The sequence below is a fragment of the Pleuronectes platessa genome, chromosome 1 (assembly GCF_947347685.1).
Source record: "Pleuronectes platessa chromosome 1, fPlePla1.1, whole genome shotgun sequence".
NCBI lineage: Eukaryota > Metazoa > Chordata > Actinopteri > Pleuronectiformes > Pleuronectidae > Pleuronectes > Pleuronectes platessa.
The window spans coordinates 8,374,068-8,401,716 of record NC_070626.1 but is presented as its reverse complement, the minus strand read 5'-3'; the positions used below and the strand labels follow the sequence as shown (position 1 = coordinate 8,401,716).

At 40.2% G+C, this 27,649-nt stretch overlaps 1 protein-coding gene across 7 annotated transcripts in view; it reads left to right on the top strand.

The window, feature by feature from the left end:
• Positions 1–25,433, top strand: part of LOC128439456 (A-kinase anchor protein 13) — a 113,475-nt gene extending 88,042 nt beyond the window's left edge. For 4 of the 7 annotated variants that reach the window (XM_053421933.1, XM_053421932.1, XM_053421929.1 and 1 more), the window contains 18 exons: positions 15–127; positions 432–578; positions 907–1,163; positions 1,517–1,642; positions 2,253–2,370; positions 5,405–5,653; positions 6,311–6,387; positions 7,580–7,761; positions 8,719–8,801; positions 8,902–9,090; positions 12,233–12,379; positions 14,346–14,419; positions 15,248–15,343; positions 16,482–16,532; positions 16,779–17,051; positions 19,588–19,767; positions 20,184–20,478; positions 22,533–25,433. In XM_053421933.1, coding sequence (XP_053277908.1) covers positions 15–127; positions 432–578; positions 907–1,163; positions 1,517–1,642; positions 2,253–2,370; positions 5,405–5,653; positions 6,311–6,387; positions 7,580–7,761; positions 8,719–8,801; positions 8,902–9,090; positions 12,233–12,379; positions 14,346–14,419; positions 15,248–15,343; positions 16,482–16,532; positions 16,779–17,051; positions 19,588–19,767; positions 20,184–20,478; positions 22,533–22,585 — 2,710 coding nt within the window. In that variant the 3' untranslated portion in view covers positions 22,586–25,433. The remainder of the gene's footprint in view (positions 1–14; positions 128–431; positions 579–906; positions 1,164–1,516; positions 1,643–2,252; positions 2,371–5,404; positions 5,654–6,310; positions 6,388–7,579; positions 7,762–8,718; positions 8,802–8,901; positions 9,091–12,232; positions 12,380–14,345; positions 14,420–15,247; positions 15,344–16,481; positions 16,533–16,778; positions 17,052–19,587; positions 19,768–20,183; positions 20,479–22,532) is intronic. The other 3 variants (XM_053421935.1, XM_053421934.1, XM_053421931.1) reach the window with 3 other exon arrangements.
• The last annotated feature ends 2,216 nt before the right edge of the window (positions 25,434–27,649 follow it).

Sequence of the window (27,649 nt, the reverse complement as noted above, 5' to 3'; positions counted from 1 at the left end):
ATTTCCCCACTCAGTCCGGTGTTTGATGAGATGCCCATTAAAGGTCTGCGGTATCTCTCTCAGTCCACTGACTCCCTCAACAGAACCAACCAGGTCACAGAGTCCATGGAATCACTCACTGATGAAGGTCAGTACACACACACACACACACACACACACACACACACACACACACACACTCAATAAGAAAAAGTCAACTTTTAAATTTGTCTCTGAAATCTGTGTAAATCAGTGTCAGAATAATTGGGAAAGAAACAGTAACCTAACATTTTTTTCAAACACGGTTTCAAAAAAACAATCTACTAGTTTAAGTAAAAGGTAATATAATATGAATATGTCAGAAGCTGTTTAATGCATATGATATGATCCACTAAATACAAAATGAGCATTATATTACAACATTCTAAGTGCAATGTGTGTTGTTGGCATAGGGACGGAGATGATGGATGGGCAGCTATTGGGGGAGTTTGAGGCAGAGGCAAAGGAGCTGGAAGCTGATTCGTGGAGTTTGGGCGTGGAGCAGCAGTACCTGCAGCAGCTGGACAAAGAAGTGGTGAAGAGACAAGATGTCATCTACGGTACAGTTCACTACACAACACTGATGAAGCAAAATGTGGAAAAAAGGAATATTTGATAAGGTTATACAGTAAAGTTGCCCACATGTTTCTATATCAAGCTTAGCTTTTGCTTAGCATCTAATTGTGGCAAATATATTTGATTGAAATGAGTGGGTCGTTCCTGGTGATATAAAACAAGCAGTTATAATCTTGTCATGAATACATTTAAACTATTTATAGTTTTCTGAAAAAGCAAGAGGCCGATACATACTGCACATCTGTGGAAGCATTTAAAAGGGCATTTTATGTCATTGTGTGACTAAGTCTCATATCCTGGTATGTTCTCCAGAGCTGATGCAGACGGAGATGCATCACATCCGGACGTTGCGCATTATGTCAGAAGTGTACAGTAAAGGCCTTCAGAAAGAGGCGCAGCTGGAGCTCCAGACAGTGGAGAAGCTGTTCCCTGCACTAGACGAGCTCCTGGAGCTCCACACGCAGCACCTCCTGCGCCTCCTGGAGAGGAAGAGAGAGTGTCAGCTAGAAGGTGGAAGCTTGGATGGAGGATTCATCATCAACAGGATAGGAGACATCCTGGTCAACCAGGTCAGAGAAGGGAGGGAGTGGTGATTGAGATCTTGTTCCTGCCTGTGTGTGCATGTGCAAGTGTGTTTGCATTACCCTCTTGGGACCTTTCCAGTTTAGTAGTATACCAGGTACTCGTAGTCCTTACGATTGCTTCATATATGTCTGTGTTTTTTATAATAAATTATTGTAAGTATTCAATACTGCCAAAAGTTTCTTTATATTTCCTAGCATATTGTTAAAGTTTTTAAAACAAACCAATTCAGTCAAAATCGGAAAGTGTGAGCCCTACTCCACAAAGTTTCAGCTTTCTACCTTAGCGTTTACTTGTGGTGTTAATGTTGCATATTAAAGCTTCTCATTCTCTGCTCTAGTTCTCTGGCTCCAACGGTGAAAGTATGAGGAGGATTTACGGAAGATTCTGCAGTCGCCACAACGAAGCAGTCAACTTGTGCAAGGACCTGCTAATCAAAGACAAACGCTTCAAAGCCTTCATTAAAGTAAGGCCTCCATCTCAGACATTGATGTGTTTATCATACATTTATTGTATAGTAGTGTTAGGTAAAATAAATAAAGTTATGGGAGCATCAACTGGTGTATGGATATTCTGGTCTCTAGATATTGGTCACTTCTGTCCAGCATGTATAGTTTATCACATTTTATTTTGCATACTTATGTATACTTACTTTCTGGAAAGGCGTCATCGCATTGTTCAGCTTTTTAGTGACAGGTCTAACATCTGTTATCTAAAATATGTTTTAATGTTGTGAGCAGAGAGCTTCTCCTATCTCTGTATTACTTTTTATTATTTTTTTTGCATACACAGTACATTTCATTTAATCCATGTTTCTAATTAAACAATTATGTAATGATTTGTATGAAAGCCATTTTCCCCTCGAGTCTGTTTCCTGATTATAGAGGCATACATTTTTCCAGCCTTGTGTCATTGCCACATCCATAATCACAGCAATCACCTTCTTAATATTTGATTCTTTTTCTACAGAAAAATAGGTTTTTTTTTGTTTTCTCATTGGTTATTTGAAACCTTGTCTTGTTTAGAGCTGTTGTGTGGGCATGTTTTTCTAAGGCACCTTTTATTGGTTCTTCCAGAAAAAGATGAGCAGCAGCATCGTGCGGAGGCTTGGTATCCCAGAATGCATCCTGCTTGTGACCCAGAGGATAACAAAGTACCCGGTGTTGATTCAGAGAATGCTACAGCACACTAAAGGTGAGCTCCACGACAGTGTTGCCTCAGTGTTCATCCAGGATTTTACTGTGTGCACAAGAAGGATGAAGAGGGCTTAAAGGTTCAGTGTGGAGAATTTAGTGACATCTAGTGGTGAAGCTGTATGTTGAGCTGAACACCCCTCACCTCACCTTCCAAACATGAAAGAGAACCTTTGGTAGCCTTCACTTGTCATAACAACTCAAAAGATGTTACTCACGATTGGATGGACCCAATAGTTAACTTTTTTGACTTTTTCAAGACGTAAGAGGAATAAAAAATTCATCCTGATGAATTGACTCAACTTGATCTCCTCCTGCTAATTATCGAACCAAATAGAATAATAAAACACATTAGACTCAGTGGATTTACAGACTTGGTGTGCAAAGACACAGGTACAGTCAGTGCAGAACTTGATGCAATACCTGCTTGTCACAAACCTATAGTTCTACTTACCCAATTTATTAAGGTAGAGAAATAGGAAGAAAATTAGATGAGTGAAAAGAACTGTATGGCACTCTTTCCATTTGACAATGCAGAATAAATGAGGGAATTTAAAGTCATAGATTTAAAGGCAGTAAAGTATCATATTCTGTCATATACATTAAGAGAGTTTTTGGTCCTTAAATATAAACCCTCTGCTTGTGAGTTGCATTAATTATGCTCTCATCTAAAGGTTTTTTCCATAAACCAGTGACAGAGAATAAGACAGATTAAGTCCAACTAATGCATTAGGATCTAGCAAATGTTGCAGCTTTATAGATCATTAGAGTAACACGTTGATTTGCAGATCAAAGCACATCTAAAACGTAAGAAGCGGTTTGAGCCATTAAAGTCGTAGTGCTGCAATGCAACTCCAAAGTGTCACTTGTTTTAGGCAACACATATTTCACACCATATTTACATCTGATTTAAAGCAGCTCTCGTCAGTTGGCCTCCCACTGTGTACATTCTCTCTAATCGTTCCCCAAAGCCTGTTTATAGTTCCATGTGGGATGAGGGAGCTCTGACTTAATCCCTCAGGTGCTTCAAGAAGAATCTCTCTTGCCAACTCTAATATATTCTATACTCTATATTCAATCTTTATATAAAACATGGTACAGTTGGTGCTGTAGAGGACTGAAGTACAGCAGCCTCAAGGGGAATATGTTTTTTCTTTAGGAGGAAATGTTACATGTAGAGTCCAAAACTCAAATATAGAGGGTAAGTAAAGACATAATGACTTTTACATAGGAATTGGCGATAAAGTACAGAAATTTGAACTACACTGACAAAACATTTAAATTATGAATTTCTATTCCTATTACACTTACTTATTATTCACTTATTTATCTTCTCTTAAGCTTGTCAGAAAAAGCAGCCAGAGTCAAGTTAGCTTAGCTTAGCATTAGGGCTGCATGATCATTCATTAAAATCTCAGTCTTGATTCACACCTTTATCATCAATCAAATTCAATAAATTGTTCATATTCATTATTTTTCGTATAGCCCATATTCATAAGTTATAATTAGTCTCATAGGGCTTAGCAAGGTGTGACATCATCAACCCTCAACAAGAGTAAGAAAAAACTACCAAAACAAACCCTGTTAACAGGTATAAAAAACTAGAAACCTCATAGAGGGCCACATGTGAGGGATCCCTCTCCCAGGACGTACAGAAGTTCAACAGGTACTGTGTGAATATGCAACCTAATTTCTTACTGACCATACGTCTTTTGTGCTGAGCTATGTTAACAACTTGTTTGTGGTATTGCACTTAAACTGCACAGAGAAAGCAAATACATATATATTTACCAAAATGTTGGTTTACATTCTGGATTCTGGAAACCGTACGATCTCCATCATCCCCTTATTTCAGGCACTGGGTCCCCATTTAGCCATTCATCTCCATAATAAAATATTCAGCACTTGACATTTTCAGGGGGAGACTTTTAGGAGAAAAGCCAGTAGAGAAGTGGCCACACTCTGACTGACAAGTTCAGTTCAGCAGAGCACTGTCATACTGATCAGCAACAGAAACAATAGGTCAGGTCAGGACTTACCAATATTAATCAAATAAATTAATCTAGTGTGCCATGTTACTCTCAGACCATATCACACCTCAAAATATCCATATTGCATAAACTGCTATTAATAATATAGGTAATCATCAGCTTGCATTGTTTAATGCATTATATTCTACAACTCAAAATCCCATTAATTGTATCTTGATGGAGCATTTCAGGAAAGTGGGAAGTCAGTTTTGAACACTTGGAGGAGATTTTTTCAGAATATCTATATTATATTTAAGCAGAAGAGCAGAAACTGTTCAGTCAGAGAGACCGCCGCCAGCGTTGAATACAAATGATTTGGTCTGACATTTAAGATAAATTTGTATATCTTTGAGATGCAATAATCTCAGCGTTAACGGAAACTTCACAGCGAACTCTTGCCCCTTTGTCAAGGAGGAGGAATGTGGGCGAGCCAAACAAATATTCAGAAATCTGCTGACCTCAAGTGCAACGTTGGCACAGCTCAATCGCAACTGAGTTTTATTTTGGTTTGTGCTGCAAAATATACAGGTGTGAGAAATAGATCAGAATGAAAAAGGCAAACGTCGCAAGGAAGAGGTTAGACGACTTAATACAGATGTGTGTGTCTATCTCCATCATCTGAAACCAGAAAATGTTTTCATCTCTCTCTGTGAGCGAGTTGAAAAGCAGGCACAGTTAAATGCCAAATGGGTACAAAAGTTTCACTGCACCTTCTGCTGTGCATAAATTCAACCCATCTGGATCTAGTGTGTTAGTCTACTGACATTAAATTACAAAATGGATTTGATGAACAGTAATGGCTTTTACCAGCATTTCAGTCTGTGCTTGATTTGAACTTGTATAAAAAAATAAACCTTTTAAAGTCTTAATTTTTTTTGTAAAACAAGTGAATCAAAATGATGGTGAGCTTTGATTTTGATCCCATGGTGTTAAGTGTTAAACGGTATAGTTATAATGTAACCTGAGGCTTCACCGCTGCCACTCTAACGTCTCTCTTCAACACAGAGGGTGAGGAAGAGTACGAGGACCTGACGGATGCTGTGCGCATGGTGAAGGAGGTGATCGCAGCGGTGGACAGCAAGGTGAACGAGCACGAGAAAAGGCGTCGTCTGAAGGACTTCCACGGTCGCATGGACAGCAAATCCATCATGATGACGAAGAGCGGTCAGATCTTCGCGAGGGAGGATCTGCTGAGGAGGAGGCTGATCCACGACGGAGCTCTGCAGCTGAAGAACAGCCAGGGAAAGTTAAAGGGTGAGGATGCTTCAGTAGTTTTCAGACATCAACTCCGGAGAATGTCCCCACAATTGGGTGCAGGAATTTTTCCAGAGTTTATGTTTCAACAATGTAGCAGGAGATTCTCTGCTAAGTTGCCTTTACAGCAGTGCAGGAATCTCTGGAGCGTTCAGATGAGGGATGATGCAGTAGATAGAGGCTGGATGTAATGTATTAATCCTGCTGCAGAGATCCCAGGTTTTTGATAAAAGCACATTGACACAGACGTCAGTGTGTATAACCAAAAGCAGTCTTGACGTCTTCGTCTGTGTCTTTTACGAGTTCTGTATTTTTTTCCTTTTAGTTTTTTTCTTTTTTGGATCTCTCGCGTGTTAAAAGCGTCATCAACACACCCACTCACTTGCGGTGAATCCTGTTGAGGATTTCCCGCTGTTTTATCACATGGGCTCACGCAAACATTATTCAAAGTCTTTACAAGGGGGCTTGAGAAACTCTGGGGAAAGTCCGGAGCCTTTTACTCTGACATTTTCCCTTCAGTGCATGTCTGTAAGCAGCTTTACTGTATGTCCTTAACGACTCTTTGTCTTTGTAAGATAGTCAAATATGGAAATATCGCATGGTATTTAAACTTTCTCTTATACAGTCATGTCGATTTTTCTCCCAATGATTCTCCAGACGTTCATGCTCTACTCCTGTCAGACGTCTTTGTCTTCCTACAAGAAAAAGACCAAAAATATGTCTTCGCCATGCTGGTAAGATTTGTCATATCTTTCTACCTTCCGTTCGTTCGTTCTTTCTTTCTTTCTTTCTTTCTTTCTTTCTTTCTTTCTTTCTTTCTTTCCTTCTCATTCTCTTTCTGTCTCTCCTCACTCCTTCCTTTGTTGTTGCTCTACCTCCCCCTCAACATAAAGGTATTATGAGCACTGCCAGATATGTTGTCATGTTTTCCTATCCTTCACATTAGCTGCCATTTGCTTGGCGCTCCTATCATCTTAGCACACACACACACACACACACATTCATGTGTCAGGCTGGATGAAAACAGAGGCAGGCCTGTGGCATAATAATCACATCCATCATTAAAAAAAGGGACTGCCTGTTGACATGAAAAAGAGTAAAACATGTGTTTCTAAATAGATGGCAGCCACGTGACCCTGAGTGAGTTTTGGGGAGGGGTTAGCTTCACTTCTGAGGTTTACCAACAGACGTCACAGCACCCAGACAGGAGATATGATATGTTTCTGTGAGTCTGTGGTCAATAATATGAAGCTTCAGGAGTCTGAATAAGCCAAATCAGAGGCTTCATCCAAGGTTATGGCTTTTTTAGTGTGAATTCCATCTTGCCACAGACAGTTTTTTGCTTAGCTAAAGTGGAAAGATAGTCTCACAAAATTTTTTTTTTCCATGAAAATGGCTCTAACTTGAACTTCGAACTTTAAGAATACATCTCTGCACAGATATTTATTTCTCTAAACCTCAGACGAGAGATATCAAGGAAAATGTGGGGATGTGGTTACGTTTTCCGAGTTTTACTGGACAGAACAGACATGAAGCAGCGGTTTGTGGTGTTACTGCACTAAAACATGCTTTAGATGACAGATGCTATCAGACAGCTGAATCTAATGTTGATGATAACCAGAACCTTATTCTGTTGTCTTTACCCTGTATTCTACATCTTTTTCATTCTATAAATCCTGCTTTTTTCTGACTGACCATTCTTCTGTCTGTCTGTCTATCTGTCGTCTTCAATGCACTGTCTTGCCTTTTCTCCTCCACTAATTATCACTTTTCTCCTCTCCCCCTTCTCTTCTCTCCCAACCCCTTATCCCGCCTTCACCATTTGTCTTCCCTCCCCCTTTCTTCCTTGACCCTCCCACTGTCGTCTTTTCATGTTCCTTTCCTTCTCATCCCTGCCCATCCTTCTCCACCTTCCTCTCCCTGTAGGACCAGCGCTCCACGGTCATCTCCCTCCAGAAGCTGATCATCAGGGAGGTCGCTAACGGAGAGCGCGGCCTGTTCCTCATCACGACGGGCATCGAGAAGCCTGAGATGATGGAGGTCCTGGCCAGCTCAAAAGACGAACGTAACACCTGGATGCAGCTGATCCAGGACGCCATGCAATCCATGTAAGTCGAGTATATTTAGAGTGTATTATATGAACAAATCTTGAAGTTAAATATGCATATACTTGAATGTTTTAAGTATTGAGTATATTTTATCAACATTTTATAATCCAAACGACCTGACCCACCCCACTATCTCTAACCCATAATCACGATTGCAAAACAAATGTCATAGTGCTTTACATTTATGTTTGGCCTTTTAGAGTTCACCAGCAGTACATTTGTGGTGTAACCCAGGAGTTAGACCAAGCCCGAGTCTCTAGATAGTAATATACGGTAAGCTGCAGGAGAGCACTGTGCTGTCAGGAGGATTAGCACTACTCTACCTGGGGATGGGGTGTACTCAGGGACAGTCTAATGCTGGATTGGCTTCAAGGGCAGCTCTCTATAAGCAGAGGATTATTCCACTACAGCCAGCGGGAAGGAGAGAGATTTAATACTCTGTCCCTCTCGCTCACTGTCTGACTTCCATCAAAATACAAAAACTGAGATCAGGCTATTGGCAGGTATGAGAGATAAAAAAAAAGTTTTTCCACTGATAGACGGACAGGCTTTTCCACCATACACATAATATCTATCAAATGTTTGAAACTCTCAGGTTTTTTCTAATGTGTTGTCCTGTGATATCACTGATGGACATAATGATTGATCGTAGATTGGCCTCAAGCTAGTAATTATGTAATTAGACTTGCTTAGTCCCTAAAATGTGAAAAATGTATTTTTTCCTTACAAACTTTAATTAATTATCAAATACCTGAGGCATGTTATTTATTATACTACGAATACGATTGACTTATTTGTTCATGTATTTATACCCTAACTGATATCAGCAATTGTTAAATATCTGGCTATAGATAAAGACATACTTATTTTAGATGTTTGCAAACCTCATTTCAGTGTTGTCAAAGGATCTAATAATATAACACTAATATAACATATTTTATTTTCTCTGTTTGACAGGGACCGAGATGAGGATGAAGGGATTCCCAGTGAGACAGAGGATGACAAGAGACAATTAGAGACTAAAGCCAAGGAGATTAGAGGTGAGAGAATGAAAACTGGGATGAATTGCCTCCTAATGTCACAAAACATTTCCCTCACCATCCTCCTCTCTTTTCCTGCCCACCTGTCTCTGCTGGTTAGATCTGCTGAAGCAGAAAGACACAGCGATCATGTCCCTGTTGGAAGAGAAGGTGCGGCTCTTCAGGGGCATGTGGGAGGGATTGAATCCAGCCACAGAGGCTTGCCAGCAGGTCGAGCCTTTCTTCAGATCAGCCTGCAGCCTGGAGCCCCCCAGGGGGGCGTCTATCATGAAGGATGCCCTGCAGGAAGGTAAGAGAGAAAGAGTTTTTATCATATACCTGTATGGGCTCTAGATGCATTGTTCTTCTAGTGTTCTCAGCACTGAGGTAAAACAAACCCCAATGAATAGAGAAAAGAGTGGAAGTGCTTTATTACAATTTCCAATATTTATGGGAAATAGTAATGTTAATAATGATTAATAATAATCATCAATGAATGAAAATACAATTCAATTTGATGTTCACTTCCAAAACTGACACACATGCTATGTTGTGTGTAAAGCACCTGCTGTAGTCGTAGACACGTATTTGGCATATGGGAGTTTGGTTATTTTTTAAAGATATCCTCATTGTAAACAGAAAGTATAATGTTTCCAGGGAATCGTAGCTTTAGCTTCATCTTGAGTCCTGTACTTGCAGCCTGTATTTGTGTACATTTTGGCAAATCGGCACCAATAAAATGATTAATCATGTGAAATAAGCAGCCAATGCCACGATTGACTAAACAAATTCAGTAAATTAACACCAGTCTGAAAAAAAATTAAGATTAGTCCAGCCAAACTTTAGAGACCATCCTGTCAACTTGCGAGTGGAGCTCAGTAGCTGAAAAGGCTCCTCCACTGCTGGTGATCTGTGAGGTTGGAGAGACGAGGAGCAGGGGTGGAGCCATATTAGTATATGCATAGATCCCAGTCAGGAAATAAGGAAGGAAAATGTAACGTTTCACGTCAGCCATTTTTCACACCACTGGATTATTTTGATAATAAAGAAATAGTAAAAGGTGCACAAGTGCTAGTGTTATTCTTTCTTTATTTTTTAGGTGAAATCATTGTCATATGAAGATATTACATTGAAATGATAAAAAGATAAAAAATATGCCTATCATGTTAGTATGTTTATATATGACTGGATTATTACTCCAAGATGAAGTGCAAATGTACGGTGTAGTGGATCGTAAGTCATGGGCAAAATCAGCAAACCTTTTTTGAATGCCAGCAGCCATCTGTCCCTTTCACCTCACGTGGTCTTTCCTCAAGGCTTTAAAGGGCTGTCTGGGAGCTATCGAATATCAGTCATTAACATTGATAGGTAAATTAACAGTAACTTAGCAACAAACGTAACACCACTCTGTAGTTTTTCAAACATATTCGCTTAACGTTTCTGCCGAAAGGTCGCAATGTGATTGTGAAACATTTCCTCTACTATTTGTTTTTGGGTCTGCATGAAAGTTCGATCCGGCCCAACCTGTAGATTGCCAGATGTCCACTAGCTAGGTTAAATAAAAACTAGTTACTAGCTACAATCCATAAGCTGAAAAGTACTTCACTATTCGTTAGTGGAAAGTAAGCTGTGAGGGAGTTGGATCTCAACAGAGGTTGAGGGAGCAGAAGCTTGAGGTCAGAAGATGATGTTTGTGTTGTGGGATGATTTAAAGAGAGTGTATAGAAAACATATAAGAAGCCAGAGTGTGTTTAAGGATTTCATTACAGCTCTGCCTGGTGCTTTGGCAGCCCCTGTTCATCAAATGTGTATGAGAAGAAAGCAGCGTGAGCTGAGAAGTGAACTGAGAGAGATACTATATTTTGTGACAAAGAGAGAATGAAGAGTAGGGGAAAGAAGCTGGCAGCATTCTCTGCATATGAAATTGACTTTAAATTTATTAAAGCTGGTCTTGAAAAGTAAAACTTTTGCAAAAATACCTACATAACGAGTATTTCAAGCCGGAGAGTGTCAGAAGTATCCTTAAAACACTGGATCAGGTTGAATCATGAAGAAAGTTATCCCACTAGTTTTCAGGACAGTTTGACTTTTTCACCAATGAAAGACTTTTTTTGTGTTCTCATCATTGAGGAAAAGATGCAGAAAACACTAGTGTCATAAATCTGTGTCATTTGCAGTGCAGTGCTGTGTAATCATAAATCAACCATCTCCTGGCATATTATATGTACCAAGAGCTACCTTGTGTTCTGTGCATTTGCATTTTAAATAATATACACTCACTAAAGCTGGGCTCAGACCACAGGAGTTCCAGGAAGAATTATCCCTGATTCTGTCCCACCGAGAGTCAGAGGAGAATTAGCTTTGAAATCTTAGTCAGTGCTGATGTTCGTTCATCAGCCTCCTGAGCTGCCCACAAAATCACTGGGGCCGCTTCGAAAATGATCATACATGTTTGATATTTAGGATTGAAAATGGTGATGATCATGTCAATGCTGCCACAACAACCAGTGAGGGAGACAGAGATCGGAAAACATTCTGAGCCTAACATCTGCTAGCATCTGACTGCTTTATGCTAAAGCTATAATAACTGATCCCACTAAAGAAATAAATAACTCGTGCCGACCTCGCCTTCCCGATTGTTTTCTCATGCTCTTGTTTATTAACATTAGGGGAGTTGGCGGGAAGTTTTCTAATCTTGTGTGGACATGATTAAGATTGTAGAGAGGAATATCGGATTCTCCTTATTTTGATGTTGGAACCTGAAATTCAACAAACTCTTATAGGTGTCATCTGAGACAGTTGAATTATGGTAGATCATGATCAGCTGCTTGAGAAAGTGAACACGAATGCATCTCTTTCACTGATTTCTAAATAATGCTGCAGGAAAAGAAAGTTTACAGGTTTGGCAACTCTGACATTTTATCTGCAGCTCTAATGCAGGAAAGATTTATGAACAAAAAGTTGTGAAATGGTTTTCAGCAGAAGGTTTAGCTACAGTATTACAGAATGTATTTTTCGCCTCCTCCTTCTTAAGCCTAGGGCAGTAATTGTTCTTATTTGATATGTGAATTGGCAGCGGTAATGTCATTTCTTCAGCTTTTTCTCCTTATTGAGTTTGACTGTGAACTCACATCCACCATCAACGGGTTTGTTTCTCCTTATTTTCACTGGGGAATTCAGAGTCCTGCACAATACATATGGATACTGCATATGTATATCAAGAGTATATATTATCTCTGAAGGAAAAGATGTTTAAACTTTTAGTAAAAGAGCTCTCCGGTTCAAACAGATTGCCAATAGTTGCTTAGCAACTGGAGCCTATGCCAGGTTGAGTGCCTGGTGGGATTCATGAGAGCAGAGCTGAAGTGTAACACAGTTAGCCAGGATAATTCACTTACTGACCTGCACATTGTGTGGGTGTGTGTGTGTGTGTTTCTGTGTGTGTACGACAGTGGAGACGTTACAGGCACTGGTGAACGGCAGCCTGGGCGGAGCGATGGCCAGTGTCCAGGAAGGAGGAGGGGTGGGGCCGGTGTGTCTGCCGCGTCGCGCAGAGACTTTCGGAGGCTTCGACAGTCACCAGATGCACAGCAGCAAGGGTAAGTCTGCTGCTGCTGGACGCCTGTTGATGTTGTTTTTAACAGTCCTCTGAAACTGCACATGTGAACCCTGTAACAGTCAACTCACCTGCTGATCCAGACAACTGTACAGGCTCAATGACTTCACTGCAAATGTGCGCTGACACTGCTGCAAGTCCTCCACGGGTAGAAAAGTTAAATATTTCAGTTTTTCTCCTCAAACGGGTTCTTAGACGTCAAGTAACAGCATTCACTACGGCTGGCACTTCCCACAAAACCCCTGTTAAGTGCACTTAGATAAAACATTTTCGACAGAGCCTTGGACAGTGGAGTAGAAGTTTCCAAAGGGGCTCATAGCCTGGGGCGATACCACTGAACTGTGGCTCACAAACTCTGAGTGGGACTCTACTGACAGTGTGGCAGATATTGAGCTGTAAGATGTCCACACTTGTGCATCAGTAAACAACAGCTTGTCTACCAGTGAAACACTAGATTTTACGCATTATTTTGTTCAAGGAGCAGAGGTGTTAACAAATGACATCACTGAATGTGAATATATAAATGAGATGATATTAAAATCTAAAATTTCAATGAACTGCATTGGTAATTATATTAAAGGAAGATTTGGCAGTGGTGAAAAGATTTGTGTGAGCATGGAGGGAGGGTAATGAAAAGGCAAAGGGAAACAAAATGTGTATAATATTCTAAGAAAGAAATGAATATAAGAACAGGCTAAGCATCATTAATAGAAGGGTTTTAACATTTAACATTACAAACAGGGCATGAATGTAGGTCAGCAGTTCTTCATGATGCATTATTTACAAAAATTAAGAATTAGAGTGTAGCCCTTCTGTCTGAGCCCAAGACAAAACTAACAGAGCCCAACACAAACCCGTTCCTCAGTCTGTTCTTTGTGTCTGAACTCGACCCAGACCCTGATGTTTTTCCAGTTTACAGGCACAGGCAGTGTAGCAAATCAAGTAGGTAACCCATTCAGCATTACTTAACAGAGAATCCACACTCTACAGACAAGCACTTGGTACAATAATGAATGAGCACATCTTAATCTTCAGAGAAAGATGACATCAGTTGGTTGATTGACACCACATCCATTGGCACGGACTGCATAGGTTCATATATAGGTCGACTGTCTGTCTCCTGATATCCTGCCCAACTTATCTGTGAGTCTGATGAGCCTTCCACTCGGCAGTAGAGCCACTGAATGTTGAATGTAGAATGAAGACATTTTACATATACAGGATCATTTTTTACTTCCAAATAGTTTTTGCAGCACCGAAAAGAAACTGTCTCGGAATGAAGAGCATATGAAGAGCATATACTATCAGAAATATGAATAAGATGAAGGAGCCAACTTAAATCATCTGTATCATATCTGTTTTACATAAAAGCACATATTCACTATAGTCATGTTGCACAAAATATTTCTAAATATTACACTTTTTAGCTCTTCCTTATCGTGAGATTATCCGTATCCTTGTGGAGTTGGTTGACATGGTTGTGATCAGCTAGAGAATACTGTTCAAGTACCTCTTTATTCATTTATATAATTATTTTTATAACTCTTTTTAATTAATTACACTTTCTTACAATGATTTTCTCTTCAAAAATACTATTTTCTTTATTATTCTCCAGCTCTACCAGCCTCTGGTATTCTCTTTCCCACTTATATTGAACCATAAAGAATCACTTTTGACAATGATCTGTGTTCATTGTTCAGAATTTGTTGTACATCTGCAGTCTAGATTGTATTCAACAAAATGTTACAAAATGGCCACCTATTGACCATATTCTTTATATAATCATCTCATGAATTGTTCTTGTCATATATTTACATGGTTTCAGTATGTGAGAGGATTATTTGTTTATTCTGCATCTGTTCTCATATTCTCTGCAGTAAACCTGCCTCTGAATGTGGATTATTTTCTGCCTGCCTCAACTTTTCTCCTGTGGTTTCCCTTTATGTCAGGTGGAGACAGAGACGAGGGCGAGGATATGGCAGGAGATCTGCGCAGGACGGAGTCTGACAGCGTTTTAAAGAAGGTAAGTTTCTCACCGCCTAATTATTCTTGACTCTGAAGCCACTACACCCCCCACGCCTCAATGAGAACTTGAGGCTGCGTGTGGGGGTGCATTTGTCCTACATTATTAACAATAAATTAAGATGAATTAGGTCGCTTGTCTTCTTTCAGTGAATTAGCCTCTTGACTTATCCTGCCAGGTCCCGTTGCTAATGGCGACCATCACTTGTGTAAAAATTCAATCGTGAATGGAAATGAAGTGGTCGCCTTTACCTGCTGCCACTGTCTGGACGCATGGCTTTGTTGCCATTTTTCCTGCGTTTTTCCAGCTGCTGGACTGCACATGATTGTTTTCTGAATGTTTTAGTAGAACCCAGCGGCAGCAGTGCGCTGCCCAACAGATGCACTTTTCTTGTCTCTGAGCTCACACATCAGGACATTTGTTGTTATACCACTGAGAGAAGCTTTATCTCGCCCTGATCTAAAGAGTTAAAGAGCACTACAAGAAGGGAGTGTGGGCAGAAGTCAGAATCATCATAAAAAATACAATGCAGAGCTAATTTAAGCATTTTTCTACAATATCTACATAGTTAACAGTTTTCTTTGTACATGAAAAATAAACAAATTATGGATTCAGCATATCGTAACGCAACAGCTGCAGCACTGCTGTGTAACTGTATCAGCTGTTCATCATCATAGCCAGATACAGATTACATTTTGCAGCACTCCCACATGCGCGGTTATAATCACATTCCGATTCATACTGTACAGTATGCATCCTTACACACACTCATGGACTTGCATTACTGTGTTCTGGCTGTACTCAGTGTGTGTTTGTGTTTATGTGCAGGGAGGAAATGCCAACCTGCTGCTGCTGCTGAAGAGGAACAGTGAGGTAACACTGACTTCCTGCCCCTCTAATTCAATCAGAGCTTCTATTTACATGGTAACTGTCAAAACTCTGCAGCAAAAACATTGTTTGCAGCATCGATAAATGCATTAGCTGAAAAGGACGCTATAACAGCAGTGGTTGTAGTTGCAGTAATATAGATGTTCCAATCAATAGCAGTATATTCTAAATGCAAGGAGAGACACACACAAGAGGTTGAGAGAGAAGTTCTCGTGTGAGAGAGAGAACTGAATAATTGCATCTCACAACTGCAGTGCCCAATGTAGTAATGGTGCAAAACATGAAGAGATCTTTTATGTTATCATGAGACATGTACAAATATTTTTGGTTCATTATGAAACGGTGGTCGAACAAAGTAGAATATGGTGGGCCGCCACAGTCTAGATAAGTCGTGAGAAAAACTGAAGGACGGTTTAGATCATGTTCGAGTCTTTAACCAGTTGAGTAAAATATAACGTGAAAAGGGTTGCACTCAATCGTATGTATCTTATTTAAAAAATAAATCACTTTTTGTAAGTTGTGGGAAGAAATACACAAAATCAAGCACTATTTCATTCATTGTAATTTAACACAAAACAAAAGAAAGGTCAAGGAACAATCCAATAAACAAGACGCTAAAGTGTTTAATTGTGAAATATTAACTTGTAATAGATTCTGGATTTATACAATTTGATAATTATTTTCTCTTAAATGTCTTATATGTGACCAAATTATGTATTACTGTGTGGCACCAGAACACATTGTGCAGATGGGCTGGTTAATACATGTTTGTCTGTGCAGTTCCAAGTGAACATTCATTGGAGAATTTTGTGTCCTGGTAAACACTGGCAGCAGCTGCACACTCGGCAGCCTGGTCTATTTGTCGTTGTTTGAATGGAGAAAAGGTCACCCATCATTTTGTGGTTTAGTGCTGGATTAGTCTTGCACTATTAAATTCACATTACATGAAATCCACTGTTATTACTGATTAAATGAAAAAGTCGATGTTTTAAATGAAGTGCAGCTACCACTCATGGCAATTTGTAACAAGCAGAGGCGAGGGCAGCAGTAGGCAAAGCAACATTTGAACAGTTTCCTTCTTATACAGCTGAACAGCATTTTTCTGTTACGTAAAAGAAAAAGAAAACAAATGTTTTGAGGTTCTGTGATACTCAGTGTCTCTGTTTTCCAACAGCAGGTCTTTCACAGTGTCTCCAATCTGCATCTGCTGCTCAGCGCTCTGCAGGTAAGATGTAACCAATGTACTCCACATCACACGTGTAATGATGCAACTCTGTGAAGCCTTCAGCTGTCTGTGTGAATTTGAAAACTGAACTATATGTGGACCCTCAGAGTCTGCAATGCTCACACTATGGTGCATACAGATAAAATATGAATGTCTCTAATACTTCACCAAACACCAGACAATAGCAGGAGTGATGTGTCTGACTCTAATCTGTGTCGGTTGTGACTCTGGTCCTGCTGATTCCAGGCGGTGGTGGTCCAGCAGGACAGCTTCATAGAGGACCAGCGGCACGCCCTGAGCGAGCGCTCCTCCTCCTGCACGTCTTTGTCGCGGCCATCCTCGCGGCCCAGCTCCCTGATTGAGCAGGAGAAGCAGCGCAGCCTGGAGAAGCAGCGGCAGGAGGTGGCGTCCCTTCAGAGACAGCAGGCAGCTCATGCTGAGGAGAAGAGGAGGAGGGAGAAAGAGTGGGACATCAGAGAACAGCAGCTGAATGAGAAAGAGGTGCTGGTGCACATACAGGTAACCAAATATCACTCTCTGCTTGTCCTGTGAGTTGCTATGTATATGTGTTTCTAAGCAGCTGTAGTTAAACCTGCAAAGGAGGTTATGTTCACCCCTGTCCGCTTGTTTGTTGGTTGGTTTGATTACCATGAAACTTGGTGAGGTATGGGTTAGGTAAGGTCCCATCAAACTTTGGTCGGGATCAGGAGGCAGATCAGGAATTCAATAAAACATTGTGAGATTGGCCGTTTTTTTGACATTATCCCTTATTCCATGGATATAATTCATGGATCTTGATTAAAAAATGGGGTATGTTTAGGGAACTAAGGGAGAATGGAGCTCTGGAGGTATCTGCTCTACTGTGTGCAATTCTAGTTGGTTTATTTATTGTTTTTTGGTTTATTTGTTTGTTTATTTGTTAGTTTCATTATGCAACTACAAAACCAATTTCCACCAGATCTGGTGGAGCGATGGATCCTGGAAAGAACCCTTGGCATTTATTTTATTTACAGTAATTTACCTTATTATTGGATTTATCTCATAATCGGCATTGGAGCGTCGTGTCAGGAACTCTGCAGTTCGCTATAGTGAATCTTAGAAGAGTCTTAGAAGTGTCTTTTACATTTGCCTTGAGGTCAGTGTTTCAATTTGCAGCTCCTGCTGCTATCAGTACAAATCGCTGATAATAGCAACTAGTAGCAGTGGAAAGCACTTTCCTTTCTGATACCTTCAGTTGTGTAAACTATGGTTTAATGTAATAGTTAATTTCTAGCTTCATTGTTACCGATCACTGTTATTTTAATCATTCAATTTGCAAGTTATGAAAAGTAAGTTCAGGATCTCGTTAAAATACAAACCAAAAGAAGTATTGTATTTTCATAGAACAGAAAATGTTGTGACAGATGCGGTACAGTCACATTTATTGTCTCTGCATTTTAACAAAGTTGGATTCATTATAGATTAACACCCGGTTTAGAGTTGATCAATATGTATGTAGTGCATCGTGTTCAGGAAAATAAATTAAAGTTTGAAAACTGCATTATTTCAAATACTGACTTCTGCAGAAGTCTTTATCTGTTCACTCTTTAGTTTGTGAACGTGCTCCTTTAGAGCCTCATTTCCAGTTTAGACTGCCTCCACCTTTCCGCTGCTCATTCCCTTCGTAGGAGTCGTCCCCAGCAGCAGCCTCGACTCCAGCCTCTCACAGTCTGCCTGACTCTGATTCAGCTCCTTCTCTTGGAGCATGAGCACGGCCAAGCAATCAATGTATGCGTTGGTGTGAGTGCGCCTTCGCTCTGCATCACTTTTGATGAGCTCGTTCTTGGTTTTGAGCTCATCCTCAAGCCTCCTCTGTATCATCTTGAGCACCTGCTTTTTGTCCTAATCGACCTCCTCTTTGCTGCTCCGGCTTTTTTCAGGCTGAGCCGCTTCTTTTGCAGACTTCACTCCACTCTCACACTTGGACTGACACTCGACTAAGCAGGTCCATGTAGGTTTTGCTGCGAGCCTTACGATTCTTGGTCTCTTTCTGTTAAAAATCATCCTCTCAGAGACGCTTTTCCTTCTTTTAGAGCCTTCACTTAAGCGACGACTCTAAAGAGTTTTTCTCTGAATCTCTTCTGAATGTCTAGTTTCTCCATGGTTGACAAGAAAGAGCAGATCTACCTCTTTATGAAGGTTTGCGGAAACTTGTGCTCATGTGAAAACAGATTTAATCAATAATTATTACTATTATTAACTGGTGCTCCTATTCTTATTAACATAAATATATCTATGAATATCACTCTTGTTATAGTCATTATTCCAGCCAGTCTAACAGAGCGTTTGTATGACAGTTACACTTCTGTTCCTGGCCTCTCTTTTTTAACTCAAAGTAATAAATGTGTTATAGAATAGCAGTTTGCTTAGATGGCTACTTCTCTTTTAACCTGCTATCACGGTTTGTGGAGATAAAAAGCTGAAGTTATTTCTCTTGTACGCTGCAGCACCAAACAGTCAAATAATTGGCTTGGATTCAGCAAAACTCCAAGAGAAGGCAGAGACCGGGCAGAGAAACTGAAGCAGGGGATGATCTGCTATTAAACAGTTGAAGATCTGCTGTGATACTTCAGATTTCAAGGCAGATGAATGTAAACAACAGGAGGCTATGACTTAACACTGCAGCTTATGGGCTTTTTAGCAGTTTGAAAAGTGAACGCATGACTCATTATTTTTTGTCTTTTTTCCCCTCAAGGGAAGTTTTTTGTGGAACTGATATTTGTAATGTTGTGTTTGCAATTTTGTGTCGTCATTTTTCTTCCTGAGAATGTAGAATGATTTCCTCTGGAAGGACAGGTTACTTCTCTGGGCCCTTAAAGCGCTAGTTCACTCAAAAAGGAAAATACTTTTGGAGTTTTGCCGCTAAATCCAGCAGTATGGAGGCACTTGATGTTTTTTGTCTGTTACTACGTTTGAAGAATTGGTCACCATTTACTTCAATTGTATTGGATTTGGCTGCAAAACTGTTTACCCCTGATTTAAATAGATCTATCAATGCACTTTTCTACCATCGCAGGAGGAGGAGGTACAGAAGCAGCACAAGAAGATGGAGGACGAAAGGCGGGAGCTGCAGAGAAAGAAGGAGGAGTACCAGAAAGACCTGGAGAGGCTGAGGGACGCACAGAGGAAGCTGGAGAGGGACAGGGAGGCCGTGCAGCGGCAGTTCGACAAGATGGAAGAGCTCCGTCTGGCTGAGGTAAACAGGGACACTTTGGAAATCATAACAATAATAATAATCATATGATTTGTTGCTCCCTGCCCCAGAACAGCCTCTTCTGTTGCCCCCTCTGCTGCAGAGGATCACTTACTGAACCGAGCCGGGAAGGATTCAGTATTTTACTCAGTGGCACTTCAGTTGTTTTTTATGGATGCCCATATTGGAGGCTTAAACTCAAGCACTCTTGGCGTGACACACAGCAGAGTTAAATTTCTAAGTTTTTATGCCAAAACCTCTTTCTTTTCTTCTGCCATTAACGTCTTTTCTGGGAACATTTGAACTCATATTTTATTCAAGATAGGCTTGCACAAACATTAAAATTAGCTCTTCCATATTCATTTGCAGATGTAGACAACAGCTGTTTAATCTGTCTAATCTCCTTCTTTTACCTCCAGAGGACTCCCTCTACGACGTCTGATGAATCCCAGTTCCCCAGCAGCTCCCAGTCTCTGGAGCCGGACCTGCTGGAGCTCTCCTCCTCCTCCTCCTGCTCCCTGCCCAGGCTGCAGCCCCAGCAGTCCAAGCCCAAGGGAAAAGGCCTCAATCCCTTCACCTTATCCTCCAGCAACTCCAATCTCAAGGGCGACAACCAGATCTCGAAGAGCCTTCTGCAGCTGGCCAAGAGCAAGAGCAAAGAGGGGAAGGAGAAGAAGAAGAAGAAGGGCAAAGGAGGGAGTGCACAGACGGCAGGTAGAGAATGAAACAGAGGGAGGGTTAGGATGGATTTAGTGTGTTACATTGAGCGAGCAGTGTGGCCTGAGAAAAGAGGTGGCAAATTATCAGCCAAAATAGTAGGTAATGGCTTTAACTTTGATTTCTGGCAAAAAGCCTAAAATTCAATAAGTATTTGACTCTTGTTTCCGAAACTATTGGCTTTAAAAGTTTTATGAAATTGAATTTAGTTGTATTTCTATATTAAGACCAGTTTAGAGTGTCAGTGATGTCTCACACAAGTGCATTAAATCAGAACAGAAGTGAGTGACGGTGGATGTTGACTGAAACGAGCAGAGTGACTTACTGCAGTCAAGGGAGCTTTTGTTTGTGAAAACACAGTCAGGTCAGTTGCTGCTTAAAATCTGATGCTTATCTATATGAGTTGTTATGTTCCAGGTGCTCGGAAGAACACAAACTTAGTAACTTTTTGTGTGCTCCAAGCATCGTTAACACCTCTAATAGACAGCTTCACAGCTTGTACAGCTTCTCATGGACTTACAGTCTGCTCATGTGTTTTAATGAGACGTGGCTTCTGAGTGTCAGCTTACATTACTTTGCTTCTCTGTCCTCTTTATCTCATTGTAAATGTAACCGCAGCCCACGCTGCTGCACAGTTACAACAAAACATCGGTACCACAAAGTCAGACTCTTCATTTAACCAGCTAACTTAGGGCTTAACTTTCTGTTATTGCGAAGCTGGTAAACTTCTATCCAGGGTAAATCACCATGTTAACCTCTGCTGCATGCTCATCAGAGGATGATATTAAGATGTGTCAACAGCCCAACTACTGACCAATCAAATCATTCAGCATAATGGGGAAGGTCCACTTCATCATTATAGAACGACTGGTTGCTGAAGATTTATTTTTTATATTGTAGAGTTTTAAATATGGAACCAGGCCGACCAACTACAAAATGAAATTGACCATAAAACATTTGATTCAGAGCAAGAGGATCATGAAAAAAATTAAAGTTACAAGACTGTATATTTTAAGAGTTAAGGCCATACACCTACTTATCCCATGACCATTGCAAACCCACAAGCTGTCCCTCACTAACACTGTATTCCAGTACCTGACCTGACTTTTTGTGATTTTTACCTTCAAACTCTTTTCTTCATCTCTAAACAACACAGCATTTTAGAAATATAACTCACAGTCGCTCTCTAATAGAAGTTATGAAACGCTTAACCATCTTATTGTAGCTGATATGATTTTCATGATTGTGGTCAATATTTCCATGGTAACTGCGAGCTCCATGAATCAGAGACATCGCAATTACTCCAGAGGATTGTGGGTAGTGTAGTATTTCTGCTTGACATCGCGAATAAAACATATTTTTCTCAAAACGCAGTTGATAGCTTGTGGTCTACAGTGGATGGTTAAAATATTATTATGGTTTGTTTACTCAGAATAGTTTTGATGTTTTTTTATATTCTTACTCTTACTCTTTGTACCGATCATTACAAATAAAGACAAATCCCCCTAATGTCCTTTTATAAAAGCAATGATCCACAAACTTGTTAAATATTTCAGATTGACCAAATGAAGCATTGACTACTACAATAGTTTGTGCATCATCAGACAAAACAAATATAGTTTATTTTATTTACTTGAGTGTTTCTGCAGCTGTTTCACCACCATGCACAACTATTTTTCTTTTTTTCCTGATTGTGAGCAGCTTGCTCATTTTCGTGGTGATTTTCATCATAGAGAGAATAATGTGGATCAGCAGCACACACAAAGGAACTAGGATTTCTTTTTATTTGTTTTGAGTAAATCTTAGATAAATATGAAAGAATAAATACAATTCTGGATATGAGACTCTGGATCACTGAGGCGGCTTCCGTCAATTCTTTAATGGAGCTAGATGACGGCGCTGTGAGCTCTGCTTATGGTTCAATCAATTTGAAGCAGGTAGACGCTGCTCACTAAGCATCTCCAGAGAATGAACATTACACCAGAACCCACTCTCAGGAAGATTCGTCTCTTGGGACGATGACACTGACTCTACTCTTCTCCTCCTTACAGACGCCCAGCACCGCCCCGAGCCTCCTCTCGATGGAGAGATCTTCTTCTGCTGAGAGAAACGGTACCTCCTCATCATCGTCATTATCATCATCACAATCAACCCATCATTCTACTCTGACATCCAGAGGAACATGTTCTTGCTAAGTAGTAGCACACAATGCTGCAGTGTACTACCAGGCTTTTCAGCACCTTTCAATTAACATTGAAGAGACTCATTGTTCACTTCTCTAAATTAGATCATATAACAGATTAACGTCACATGCAAAGGTTTTTAAAACAAACACAGCGTTTTTTAGTTTCTGGAAAGAAGCACATTTTTGGGGATTCTGTTATCGTATGCAAATAGGCCCACATTCACTCACAGCTTATTAAAATAGGAACCATGGATTAGCTGTGCACATTTAGATAGTCTTTGTCCAAAAACCCTGTTTCCTTTTCCAAAAAAGTCATTATGATTTCTACATTTAGAAGAAAAATATGCTTTTGAGACAACTCACAGTGAAAATGTCTCTCAGTGGGTTGCTTCAGCATCTCCACCAACTCTCCTGACTGCCTTGTCATGACTCTCCAGCCTCAGCCTTCTTTCAGCAGTCCGTCCTGGCATCAACACCAAATCGCTGTTGATATAAGAATCATGGGGATTTAACCTCTCAGAAACAGACACATCCAAGTGCAAGTTGAAACAGTCAAATGTAAACGTAGCAGGGGAAACGCCTCTCTACTGATCACCTTCATCATTAATCATTAAGGGCTCTAACCACATCTGCCCAAACCTTGTGTCCTAGCAACAGTTCCCCATGTTTGTTCCAGTGATTCTTTCCTAAGTGCTTCTGTATAAATCCAGAACTGAAAGAAGAAAAATGGAGCCTGACATTCCTTTACACGCAATTTGAAAAGCAGATGTGATTACTGGCTCTAACTTTGTCTCCAGCTTTCTAAGCGCTGATAACTTCAGCACTCATTGACAATGATTTGATGCCATCACGATCCTCTATGAGGTTTTAATTTATTCGAATCGTGGATATTTCCATTCTGGAGTGAAACCCTTCAGATGTTTGTCTCTGTTTTTCCCAGACTTAACAGCAATGAAAGGATTGAGCCATATCTGCCTGTGTCTAATGGCTCAATTCATATCTTTTAGTGTGTTGTAGAGCCTTGGATGGATATTAGCTTGATCCTCGCTTTATCTGCCTGTCAATGGGCTTTTATGCAGCCCTCATCTTTCATCTGAGCGCCGACAAGTGCAGGGTTTTCTTCATGTTTTTTAATTGCATGTGACTCTGCAGGTAGCATACTGATGGCCTCTCTCTGTTAAATAGTCCAACTTTCTCTTTCAATAGACTGGCTAGATGCACACGTCAGACAGTTTTAGGAAGTGGAGGATGCAGCTGGCTAGTGAAAAAGAGAAGGGACATTATCTAAAACCAACAAAATATGGTACCTGTTCCTGTTCTATGACGAAAATCATTTCAAATGAGTCAACACACATCAGTGTTGTTAAGCACTTTGGTCCTAACATGTTGATGTATTTTATCAGTATGAAAGATCTGCATTGTATACTACAGAGTATAATAGAGTGCTCTGACGCTCATGAAAAGCAACAATGATCCAAAGCAAGAAAATGTGTTAAAATACATTAAAGATGAAGTAGTTATTGTAGAATTTAAAAAGGGGCTTGTAGCTTTTATGCTATTTTTCCAAGGTGACCTGTCTGACCTGTTAATCATTTGAAGCCCCGCTGAGCCCGTAGTGGGCCAAACAACTACCTGCTGGACAGGTAGCAAATAAAAACATGATGGGAAAAAAAAACCTGACTCTTTCCGTTGAATTACAGAGCAGCGTCAATGATCTGCTTCTTTACTGCCTCTTTTGTCTCATGTTTAAGTGCTGATTGTTAACTCGCTGTCCGTGCTGAGGATTTGACTTCACGTCCAGGCAGTTTATTAGTGTGTCTTCTAAGAGGCTTACAGGGCCAGCCAATTAGTTGCTTCATGTCTTTTGTTTATGGCTTTGGTGTAATCCTTCCAAAGAAACAGAGAGGAATGGGCTTCTCTTTTCCTCTGTCGCTTTCAGTGTCATTTGACCACTAGGGAGCACTGCACCTTTGACTAAATGAGACCTGTCTCTTACACAACAATAACAACTAAAAGTTTTTTTTTAAATTCTTTTATTCTTTTTTTATATTCTCCCTACTATGCAAAATTGACATATTTTTCTCAGCGGGTCATTGGCATACAGAGATAATGTGATGAGCGTGGGCTCTCACATTCTGACATTTTCCCCAAGGCATTTATAATTGACTGCAGAAACAAATAAGTTGTCAGAGATTGTAATTGGTTATTCAGTGAAACCAGTCAGCAGCAGCTTTAATGTGGGGGGAGGGGGGAAGCTCTAACGGTTGGCGGGAGCGACCGGGCAGAACCACAAACCTCTCTCTGTGAGGGACAATCAGCAGACGCGAGTCAGGAAAATGAACTCCTTCCCCGATGATGATAGGCCTGTCCATGAGATGAGTGTGTCCATCAGGTGAACCCTGCCTAGCCTTAAATCTTAACAATAAAATGCACTAGAGTAGAAACTAGCATCTTCTCAGGAAAGAGAGGAGAGCTTTTATACCTCGGCTTTGAAACGAAGGAAATGTTTGTACTATAAAAATAAAATGGTACAAAACTGTTTTATTCTCAACATTGTAAAAAAAAAAAAAAAAAAAAGGGCAAATGTGTAAATATGATTTCTGTATAAAACAAATCAAATGTAAAAAAAATTGAATTGTTCCATTTGTGATTTAATGCAACATTTTGTAAGAATGTTTTATTTATGTTTTATTCTTACCCTTTGGGTGATAAACAATGTAAAGTCACATTTCACTCATAATAAAAAAATAATAATGAACATTTTAAATTGTGGTTGTGTCATCATTTGTCTCCTGTAATCCAATAATCTTATTCTAATTTAATTGCTACATAAGTAATACTTAACATATTGTAATCAAAAACGGTGTTACATTAGAATGGTAAATCAAGAATCTAGTCTTGTTGACTCAAAGCGCTTAGCAGAACAGTTTATTGCAATTCGCACACTGATTCCTACTGTTTATTTATGGAATTTTTCTCCATAAGGGGCAATTCTGGGTTCAGTATTCGGGATGCAGGTGGGGAAGACCGGGATCAAACCGTCGACTTTCTTGGTAGAAGACAACCCCCTCAGCCACAGCCGCCATTACAATGTGTTCAAGATGTTTCGTGCTTAAATTCACTTTGTGACACATTACTCACAAGCATCTTATATATAATCTATCTTAACCCTTGAGGTTTACCTGGAACCCCCAACCGGGAGGACACCGCAGGGTAGACCCAGAACTCGCTGGAGAGATTAGATATCCCATCAGGCCTGGGAACACCTCAGGAATCCCCCAGGAAGCGCTGGAAAGTGTGGCCAGGGAGAGGGACCTCTGGGATACCCTACCAGCTACATCAACAACCTGAGCCCAGGATAAGTGGAAGACAATGAATGAATGGCATTGAGTTTGTTTGTTCTAACCCACACAGCCTTTAGATTCTCTGAGAAACACCATCAGTGGTTGAAACATTGTCAAGGGAGAAAGGTCATGTCTGTGTCAAACGCAGTCAATGACCGAAAAATACAAGACTCCCTTCAAGGATTTGATCAAGAGTCCATTATTGTTGCCCGGCCTTTACAGAGTGCTAATATCTGCCACATATACAGGACATAGAAGGGATTGAAATAAAGTTAACTACAGCACTGATAAGCTGTCTTGAATCCACCTGAACAGTGAGTAGTCCTCTATATCCCTGTCCTGGAAATGTTCAGACCTTCATGTGTGGTGTTGGTCATTAAACAAAAGCTACAGAGCATGTTAGGAGCATCCCCTCCCTCTGGGTTGGTTCCAGCTCATTTGCTTTTAATGTCTCGTGTGATAGTAACCTGATTATCTTCTCTATGTCATTATCTTTATCCTTTAGAATTTACAGATTGGCCCTTTTTAAACTTTTCTCAAATCTAAGGAACCAAAAAATCAAGAAAGGTATTTGGAGATAAATTTATAATAAAAATAATCTATAGTGTCAGTCATATATCTTATTGTCTTGATTATCTTTGATTTAAGAAGATTTAAGGCAACGTTTTTCAACTGAAACGACCTGTTAATGTCAATTAGAAAACATATTTTCACAAGATGAATTCCATATAAAATGCAACATGTATGTCTGTTGTGACATCCCTGCTATCACACATCAGCTCGAGTAATCACAGTCTTAAAACTGTATGACAAACCCGGGGACCTGGGGTAGTTGCACAAATCGTCAATTGAGTCCGTTGTTCTGATTTGAGTCTACACACGTGTTTACTGTCTGTTGTGTTTTGGATGCCTTATTAAAAACAACTCTTCTCGTGAATCCACTGTTTGTGTTTCAGAACCAATTAAATTGCTATCATTCACTCGTGTTAATGGTTGGATTTCCTGTTCCCATTAGAGGCCGTGCTGCCGTTGGAGCACCACTGCCAGAGGAGAAGGCAGACAACCATCTTGATGGATTGACAGCAGTGCGGGCGCACAGCAGCATTCGTACCTGCTGATAGATAAAGAAGCAGCTGCACTAATCTCTACGCTCTTCTCAGCAGACAGTGCTCTGCCTGCTCACCCTGCAATGTTTAACCTCTGGAAATCTCCACTGCTGAGTCACTATCATCACTATCCCATCGCTGCAAACTGCTGCCCAGCTCTAACTTATCAGTTGAACTGTGGGATTTCTTTTCAGCCCTTTCAAAGTATTTCTCCATCCTGCTCATTCACCATAAAAAAAAAAAAAAACAGAGAGGAAACGTGATAAGACCAAACAAGGAATCAGCAGCTTGATAGGAAGCAGAGTAAACTGTTTATCTGAGCAAAACACTGTAAAAGCTCTCTTATCTCCTTTTGGATTATTCCCACGAATAGAAGTTGTATAGCCGTAAAGTTATGAGTGAGATTCAACGACAGTAAACTAGATCAACTCCTGGTTGTCATGGTGATTCTGAGACAAACAGGGCAAGCTGGTTTTGCAAACTGACAAACAGAGCGTGAGAGACAGAGGGAATGTAATTATTGCAAATTAAAA